The following is a 9,956-nucleotide window of genomic DNA, read 5'->3' as shown; positions in this document are numbered from 1 at the left end:
CATTTCTTGTAGTGTTTGTTTGTTTTTAGGTTTTTTATATGGATGTTTATAACCTTTCTTTTTTGTCTCTTTTATAATCTTTCTTTAAAATGGTTTTTTTTTCTTTCCGGATTTACAATGGTTTATATACATGAGAATGATGAGAATGAATATGAGTCATCATATTAAAAACAAAGGGTTAAGATTAAAACACAACTTAACATGTGTCAAATTCGCACACTCCTTTCACGCGATCATTATTCTTCCTCTGCATTCCAACAAGCTTCTTCCTCTTCCTCTCGCACAAGGCCTAAGCTTCTTTTTCAACGCCCCAAATGTTTTTCCCACCAAAAGGGTCATCGGAACCACCCAAATGTTCCTACAACCATGAGGGTTGTCGTTCGCAAAACATTCCTACACACGCATGCACACACAAAATTTATGTTTTAATAAACATAATGTTGACCATCAAAAAGTTAAATTACATACCTTAAAAATTCAAAATAATTATTTATAATTTTCGAATGATTTAAAAGTGTGATTGTAATGTATAGTAAAATGGATAGAGGGTGGATGACAGTATAATTTTATTTATAAATCAAAGATGTTTTAGTAATTTTAAAGTGGGGTGAGCCGTGGCCCACCCAGGCTCTAGAGGGTGCCACTCGACATAACCATATCTATATTTTTCATCTTCGACTTCATTTTTCTAATCAATAAAAATGTTTATTTTGTAGAAAATTTGACTTACACTCTTGCCTCTCTAACTGACTAAAAAGAAAGGCACGAGGAAGTATCATGAACAAATAAAAATAATTGAAGCAAGAAGTATTTTTATATTTTCTATTAACAATAGATGACTTTTGATCTTTTATCATTTTTTTTTTACAGAAAAATAAATAAGATACAATATGAGAAGATGACAAAAACTAGTATGGTCCCCTCAAAAAAAAACAAAAACTTGTATGGTGGCCACAATTTTTGGGACAGTGGTCGTCAGCATAATTGTTCAAATCATGAATAATTTTATAGAAAAATATTTGTTTCCAGAAATACCAACAAAAAAAGTCAAAACTACCAAAAAAAATAATATTTTCTTTACAGACCAACTAAAAAATCACAAAAATGTAAAATATAAAAAATTATGTGTATGGATCGACTCTCTTATATATCTATTTTATTCATTCATAGACGATGTAGAACTTAAACATTCACACTTGAAACCCAACACTTATGTAGAGTGGGAGTTATTTGCATAGCATAAACATATAGGCAGCTTAAAATTACATGTATAGATCGACTCTCTTATATATCTATTATTTTTGCTCGCTATTATTATTAATTTATAATCACAAAAATTAGCTTTGTATTGAGGCTACTTTTAATACCCCTTAAAATTGGTTTCATATTCCTTGTTATAGCAACAATTTTGTATTGTTTAGGTTAATATTGGCTTTTCCAACAGTGAAAAATGTTGTACTTGTTATATATAATATTTCATTGCTATATATTGAAAGCTCCTTACAAATCAGTACATGTTAGACATAATATTTAATTAGTAACATTACATACATGAATACATACAGATTTCTAACATCAAAATACAAACATTGTATGTGACACTATATATGTCTATCTCTACCTCTCGATTACTTTTTATCTTCTACAATTTACACATATTTAATAAATACACATAAAAATCAAAACGCACCGTATTTGACATCAAAATGTAGATGTCAAAGAATCGTTTCGCTTACATACATGTAGCTAAGTTTACAACTTCGGTGCTTCGTTATTTGACTTTGAAGTGTCAGCGCGACAAAGACGTTTCTTTCTGTATCTCCATGCAACCTGGATTCGCGTAGCTGCGAGACATCTCCAGTAAGGCGATTCATACCTAAGATGAGTTATGCATTTTATGTCAGTTATTAATAGTTTGAGATCAAAGACAGTCATTAAAGTACACTTATACAAACCTTGATTAACTTAACAAAATGTAAACAAGTTCTAAAATCTAATACTAAGTGGTAATAATATACTAATCAGAATCACAATTTCATAAACATAGGACAAAGAGAATATACCTTATGGCTCCTTGAACACCAGGACTCCTCAAGAATCTTGCAAAAAGGCTTGTAACTTCTTCAAGGTCTGCTGCTCTAAGGGAAAATGCCTCTACATTTGTTAGGCACAATACTGTCCTATTGCTAACTAGCCTTTGTCTTGGAATTCTTGGTTTTCCACAAACTGCAAGGGAAACTAAGTAAAAGTTGTTAGCATTTGCAAGTTCTTAAAATTTTTATCATGTTTCGGAATCTAGAAAAGAAACATTTTAGTGGTGATAATCAGAAGCTATTTTGATTTTGATTAGCTTCTAGTAAGTAAAAAGCTATGTCAGAAGCTATTTTGATTAGCTTCTTAGGATCTATTTGGACTGGTTATTTGAGCTTATCTACTGACATAAACGCTTATGAGACAACTAGGGAAAGCTTGTGAAAAAAACTTATAACTTCTCCCATAATATGTCAGGAGAGCTTATGAAAACAACTTATATGTTTAGCTCATATGTCAAACAGGAGAGATATCATGAGACTAAGGAAGTATGAAGAAAGCAACTTATCTGTATATAAGAAAAATGCAGTGAAATGAAATCTAACCTTTGTTTCCTGAAGTATGCTCAAGACACCATGTAAGAAGTTCTTCACCACAAACATTTCCTTCAGATAGAGGAACTCGAATTCCATCTTCACCAATACTCTCCAATTTTCCACGCACGACAAAAACCACCTTCTCTACTAAGCCACCATCATACAAAATTTTGCTTCCTTTGATGTAAATTTTTTGTCTTAGTCTCTCGCAAATGGCATCCAGAATAGGATCATCCATCAAGGAAAATATTCGAACCTACAATATACAAATGGCAATTTCATGCAAAATCCTTAAGATTATAAGATTAAAATCTTATCACTAAACAAACACCTCATCGTCGGAAATACTAATATACTCACCTTCTTAACGAATCTAAAGAGATGTCGTCTAATATCCCTCTGAAGATCTTCTGGCAAATTCTCCATGAGTATTTCTTCATTCACTCCTCTCGTTGCAGCCCAGTTGTAACGTTCAGCTTGTCGCACTCTCCTGCATCACAAACCAAACAATATAATCCGACAGAAATCTCGAAGACTTTATATCATCAAATCATTTTATGATTGCAATGCTTATATGAAGTGATAGATTGTTGATTTTTTAGCATTTTCTCATACATAAATGTTATTTAAAAAAGGAATAATAAGATACCTTCTCAGATCATCTGCTAAGCGCCTATGGCTCATCCATTGCTCAACATCGCGTTGTCTAAGTGACATTTCTAGCCTCCTTTAAGAAAATGAAATATAAGTCAAACATGTTATTACTTATTAAGGACTAAAATACTGACATATAAAAGTGGAAAATATATTAGTCATAAATAACTACAAACTTGATTATCAGAAATTAAATATCAACTAGCACTAGCAGCATTAGATAAATTTCATCAAGCATTGCATATATGAAGCAAATTAAAACATTCTACCTTTTTCCAAGAGCTTGAAGAAAGTTTTGTATGTTTCCAATGAGAAGAGCGAAAAGCAAGAGTCCTAATCCAATGATTCCCATCGTAAAAAGGACTTCCCAAATAAAATAGCTTGGTGTCAAATTTCCCGCCAGAGTACTAATTTGCTGCACAAAATCGCCCAGTCATAGCATTAGTAGAATTTCATGTATTGACAGAAAAGATATTGAATTAAAAAAGCATACCATAGCTAAATTGAATATCTTATTCCGAAGAAAACTTCAATAATGTGTTCTAGATTATATAGAATAATTTTCGAATTCTAGGCTCTAAATGATTTCACTTAAGGTTTATGGAATTTCAGATTTGTTGAACTTATATTTACATTGTTCTGGTCTGACCAAAAGAGTAGTCAAACCTACATCAAACTCGAGTGGGCCGTGCTGTTTGAGATATACGATCTCCTATGACATGATCAAACACTCTCGAACCATAGGACACAAGTCACTCCTTTTTACTCGAAGGCCGTCATAGCCGTCCATGTTATACTTCTGACCAGACATCCAACGCTCCATTGTGTCTCACGGATGGAGGCGTTCCATAATTAGAAAATGGTATTCCTTACTAGTGCTTTGTCAAGGCCAACACTTGGGCATCGGCGGTACACTCACAGGTAACTCTAGACAGACTTGCAATGAAATGAAATCTAACCTTTGTTTCCTGAAGTATGTTGAATTATATTTGAAGGGAGTATAAATGATTGGGAGAAACAGGTATGAAACTTTCTTATTTTTTAACAATATTTGTATTATAATAAACACTATTTGCCTCAATTTTCGTAACTAGGAAAAGTATATTCATAAAAGCTTTAAAAAATACAGAAGATAATGAGTTATGTTGTAAAAAACATATTAAAGAGATACCTGAAATCCCCAAAATGATGAATATACATATCTTGTAAGAACATTAGATTTTGTAGTAAGGTTGACTGCTTTAAGATAGATTCCATACTCAAAACCATCTTCTGTGAAACAAGCACTTGCATTGTCATTTTTCATCCAATGAGCCCAATCTGGTCCCTTTTGATATTCCTGAGTGCTTCCATGACCACAATCAATGAGTTTTGAGCATTCATCAAAATATATATGCTTGCACGCATTTCGTAGACATTGATTAACCCTCTGGGACAAGAAAGAAGAATTATGCTGAAGATGAGTCCGAAAGTAATATAACAGTGATATCATGATCAGATGTGATTGAATGCATCTGTAAAATTTCGCTGTCGGTGTATTGTCATTAAGCTCAAATGATAATTGCTGGAAAAAGAAATTATAGAAGCCTAACATTACCTGCAAACCAAAGAGGTACCACCATGAGCCAACAACATGGCCAGACAGCATAAAGGTAAAAAGATTAATAAAGAAACTAGCCCATGCCGACTCGAAGATGAATCCAGTTGGATAAATTAGCATTGGGAGAAATCTACACAATCTTGGAATGTACTGAGCAAGGACGACGGCGCGCAAAAGATTCTTTGCATAATTTGCTCCTGATGTTCCCAAGTGTTTTGGAATGACAAACAATATCATTATCTGCAAATATTTCATTGCATTAAACCATGATAAGGAGATTGTAGTATACATTGTTATTTTGAAAGAGAAAAAAAAAACGGGGAAGGGAAAATTATTATGAATAACGGTGACACTAATGGTCATTTTACAACTATCCCGAGAGATTTGAACCATGTCCCTTGAAGTTACAAAGTCAAACTCTTATCACTAAGCTGACATTTCTTGGACTAATATACATTGTTCTTCAATTTAGTGATCACAAAGAAAACTAGTCCAATCTACATTACTTTGTATTGTAGAAAGTATACTTGGGCATCAAGAAATTCAAATTAGACTGTCTGTTTGGATTAGCTCATTTGAGCTTACCTACGGACATAAGTACTTGTGAGACTGTTTGAACGAGCTTATGATATGTCCATAAACTGTTTTCAGCTTATTTTCATAAGCTTTTTAAGATATCTTATGAAAACATTAATAGTTTATATTGAAACAATTTGACTTCATATTATTCTGTTGTAGAAATAGCTTTTACATAAACCCTCATACGATAACCGCTTAATTAAATTGTTTATCCAAATAGAGCCTTATACGATACACAATAAGCAACAAAGGGAGATTGAGAGAGAGTTACCTGAGGAAGTGGAAGTACAACAAACAAGTCAAAAAGAAAATATGTCTGAAGATAGTGAAGAGCTATTTTCTTAGGATGGTCAACTAATTCTCCAGCACCAACCACTCTAGACTCAGGGGCCACATAAGCCAACCTAAACTGCAAAGAATGAACTTGGAATAATTATTTGAGCCCTACTACATCACAGAAGAGTACCAAGATATACTTATCATTCCTCTCTTCTACACAAAAATGATTTACGACGCGCGATTTATAGATAAAAAAATGTCAAATTGTTCACTGCAGCAGTGTTAACATTAGCGGCAGCAAGTAGTTTTGCGAATTTTAGCAAATCAGTCATAAAATTCGTTTAGAGAAATTTTAGTTGAATTTAACAAAAGAGTTTGCTAAACTTTTTAGAGTTTTCGTGATCTGATCATTTTTCTTATGGATGTATTTTATGTTTAAGGAAATAAAGAATTTGAAAATCAAAATTATAAGGTTCTTCTAAGAGAACATTTGGCAGATAGTATAAACAAACACAAGAAAAATATAAAAATGATTAGTTATAGAGGAAGGCTGAAATATATATCTCAAATAACAATACAGAATCAACAGGTGAAAACATGAAAATTAGTCATGTAATTAAAAGGAATAATCAAAATCTACCTGAAGAATAATATTCAGGAAATGTATGAAATCATTCACACTTCTAAGAAAAACAAGCACTGTTGTCATTGTTGAGTTAAGAACAATACATTTATGGTCCTGCATAGAACAATATGCAATATTTAAATAATTAATTAGACACAATATGCAATATTTGAATCTAAATAGAGGGGGGAAAACCATACCTTATCCACAGATAGCAAGAAGAAAAATAATGGATCCACAAAAATTGCCACCAAGCAACAAATTGCAAAAAATTTATTCCATTGATGTACAAGTTTATTATGTGGATTTATAACTCTAGGTACATGTGGAATCAAGAAAGCAAACATTCTTCTTGCCCAATCCTTTGCATCACCATAGAGAACATTCTGAAACTGAAAACATTCAAAATTGAACAAAATAGTTTAGTGAATATGACCTAGATAATGATAATGAGAACAACATATATAAAAAATTATGTATAATTATGGAAAATATTGACTGCTCGAGACATTTTCTTCAAATAATGTCTTAAATGCAGTTTTGGTCTCTTCATTTTGTGTCATTCGTGATTTTGGTTCGCCTATTTCTAAATGTTCGGCTTTTCCCTTTTAAGAATTTTGAGGCTGAACTTTGATGATCTGCAAAGTTAGATGCTAATGTGCCAACTCAATTGATGGTGTGATACTTTGTCTAGGTGGACTTTCGCTCAACAACTAATTCCTATTTCATCAAAATATACATTGATCTATATCACAAAAGCAACCAAATTTGATGCTAGACACTGTCTTGCGGGACACGTTAGAAAAATAAGCCCTAAATACATAGGCGGGGAAACTGTCAGGCATGAAGCAAGATATAAGGATCAAAACTTCATTTAAGCCTATACTAAAAGAAAGAATAGTATGTTTTAAGAAGGTACCTTAGGATTGAACAGACTCGAACTTTTCAAATCGCTTTGTTGAGTAGCCTTGAAGTAAGTTGGACAAGTAGTACAGTAAGGATCATTACACATTCCCAATTGACCAGATCTTAATAAATGTTCATTTTTACCAGCATTGTTATTCTGCAAACCATGTCCATTCATGCCACATAAAGGAAACTTTTCGGTAGGAAACTTTTCGGTCTTACTTTTGACTGCTATGCTCTTTGGCACGGCCATATTCTGCCCGAAAAGATTTCCAGGTGTATGAGTAACGTATAATGGACCACTCATTGGGTTAAATGAAGCTTTTCTTTGACTCCTTAGAGGACCTGTGTGTCCCTTGAAATTAGTATCCCTTTCATATGGTTCCATAGGAGTCATGGGAATAGAAATCGATACACTTCGTGTCCTAGGTACAAGATTCTGGAATCTAGAACCGTCAGGGTCATTTGACTGTTTTGGATTAGCATCTGACAGAATCGGCACCTCGTCACTATCAAACTCAGCCATGTTGTGTTCACAAATCTGCAATACTATCAAAATTAATAGCTTAAATAGTTAACTACATATATGAACTGTGTTAACCCCTTAAATAGTTGTCGCAAAAAATATCTAAATTTGATTGTTGAAATAACATAACTAATGATTTTAAGGCTCAAACAACTCAAACAGTGGAACTGCTTTAGAGTGATTGAATGTTTCATGTCCACTAAACAAAGAGATAAGTATAACATATAGTAGTGGCTCAAAGTGATAAAAAAGAGCATAAAGATTTTATAAGTGATTCTGTTGAGTTTCTAATTATTTTTGGAGGGTCCCTTTCTCCACTATGTGTTATCTCTTTTCCTGAACTCTACACAAAGTTCCACACTTCATAAAAGACTAAAGATGTCTAATTGCTTCTTCTTTTTTACTTTCCAAATACCACATGAGGACTGAAAATATGAAAAGAAAAAGTATGGACTGTATAATATAACAACAATTAAGCATAAACCACCACAAGCTTATCCTTTCCACCAATTGAACAACACTATTCATGAAGATTCATCTCAACATTTTGCATTACTGCTTGAAGAATCTAAGCATAATATAATAAGACTAACAAAAGAAGCAAAAGGGTATTAACAAGTAATGTCATGCTTGAATAAACAACTTAATTAAGCATTTATCATATAAGTGCTTGTGTATAAGCTATTTCTATAACATAACATAAAATAAGTCAATTCAAACAGACACTAAATTAAGCCAAGTTAACACAAATAATCAACTAAGAGAGTAAAGACCTGTTTGGAGCTGACAATATACTATCAAAGTTGGAAACTCAAAACCTCCTAATAACTGGTAACTGATGACACTGCTACTACAACCATCCAACTATTTGAAGCTAAAGCATGGATTCTTATTGTGGAAACATGGTAACCATGAAAGAAAAGTAAGAGGGTTTCTCACAGATATATACAAAAGAGAATTAAGGATTCAAAAGGGTGAGTGGGGTAAGAGTTGAAAAATCCTGAATGTGACTAAGGGTTAAGTAATGGTGAAAGAGACTTTGAAGAAGCAGTGGTGTGAACAAAGAAAGAAAGACAAGAACCTTGAAAAACAACATATTGTATTGTATTCTATGTGTGTGTTTCTCAGAAAGTTTGTCTTGTTTGCTTTGCCTTGTTCAACATGGGACCTTTACATCTCACCTTGTCATTGTTTTGTTCAATAAATATTCTCACATGTTACTATATGTATGTATTTTTTTTTTTTAATATTCTCACATGTTATTATATATGTTTTGTTCGCACAACACAATTGCATAGATTAATCTTTATAATCTAAATTTTATTTTAGAGGAGTGATATTTGTACAACCCAAATTAGACAACTTTGATGACAACCAATTTTCTCCTCTTGTGATTGGACAAAAACATTAGAGAGAGAAAGAAGAAGAGAGTGAATAAAAAACACATGTGAGTATGAGAGAGAGGGTTGTTTAAAGAGTTGTCAAAAAGTGGTTGTACAAATATCATTTCTCTTATTTTAAGGGGTGGCAATTTTATGGAACATATGTATCTATCTATGAAGCCCGGATACTCCAAAATGGTGTCGTACTCGTGTCGGATACGTATCGGATACCGATACTCCGCGGATACTCCGGATACCGTATCCCAGAAGTATCGGAATTAATTATTTTAATTTAAAATATATATTTTATCGGATAATTAAAAGATACTCGACGGATACACACAAATACTTATAAGATACTTCACACAGACGTATCCAAAAAAAATGAAGTGTATAAAAATGAGATTGTGTTGTGAAAATTTAAGATACGAATCACTATAATTACTTTTCAATTAACAAATTAAATATTATGATTTTGGTGGATGAAAGTAACGAGAGAGGGGAGATTTAATCAATCAACATTAAACAAACTTTGTTTTGAGTTCTTTTATTGATACATTTGTTGATATCCTAACATATGAATGAAAATAGAATATGATTTATACAAAAACTTTACATTTTTATTTTGATCATATGTATTTTTTTTTTTTGTAAATTGTAACTTTTATGATTATATAGTATGAGTAATCAATGTTTTTTTTAAGTATTTTACACGCATATAAATTTTAATATAAATATTTTGTTAACGTATCTTAGCCGTATCGTATCCTAAATTTTA

The 9,956-nt window shown here is 32.3% G+C and overlaps 2 protein-coding genes across 5 annotated transcripts in view; both read right to left on the bottom strand.

The window, feature by feature from the left end:
- Positions 1-411, bottom strand: part of LOC146917425 (putative cyclic nucleotide-gated ion channel 20, chloroplastic) — a 47,050-nt gene extending 46,639 nt beyond the window's left edge. The window contains exon 1 of the mRNA XM_085719273.1: positions 202-411. The gene's annotated coding sequence lies outside the window, so the exon portion shown is untranslated. The remainder of the gene's footprint in view (positions 1-201) is intronic.
- A 1,048-nt stretch (positions 412-1,459) lies between these two features.
- Positions 1,460-8,871, bottom strand: LOC146917424 (putative cyclic nucleotide-gated ion channel 20, chloroplastic). Of its 4 annotated transcripts, none has more exons than XM_085719263.1 (13): positions 8,570-8,871; positions 7,284-7,819; positions 6,565-6,756; positions 6,380-6,478; positions 5,732-5,869; positions 4,879-5,121; positions 4,453-4,710; positions 3,551-3,696; positions 3,277-3,354; positions 2,988-3,117; positions 2,637-2,883; positions 2,064-2,238; positions 1,460-1,876 (listed from the first exon to the last, which is right to left on the bottom strand). In XM_085719263.1, exons 2-13 carry the CDS (start codon positions 7,794-7,796, stop codon positions 1,753-1,755), a joined length of 2,343 nt encoding a protein of 780 aa, XP_085575389.1. In that variant the 5' UTR covers positions 7,797-7,819; positions 8,570-8,871; the 3' UTR covers positions 1,460-1,752. The 4 variants fall into 4 exon arrangements, with proteins under 4 accessions (XP_085575389.1, XP_085575391.1, XP_085575388.1 ...); XM_085719265.1 differs by having other exon boundaries at positions 2,064-2,226; XM_085719262.1 differs by having other exon boundaries at positions 7,284-7,811.
- Positions 8,872-9,956: the final 1,085 nt, after the last annotated feature.

This window comes from Medicago sativa, chromosome 6 (assembly GCF_051527215.1).
Source record: "Medicago sativa cultivar Bolivia chromosome 6, Bolivia_mono, whole genome shotgun sequence".
NCBI classification, from domain to species: domain Eukaryota; kingdom Viridiplantae; phylum Streptophyta; class Magnoliopsida; order Fabales; family Fabaceae; genus Medicago; species Medicago sativa.
Note: the sequence above shows the minus strand (reverse complement) of the source record. Positions and strands in the feature narration are given on the sequence as shown.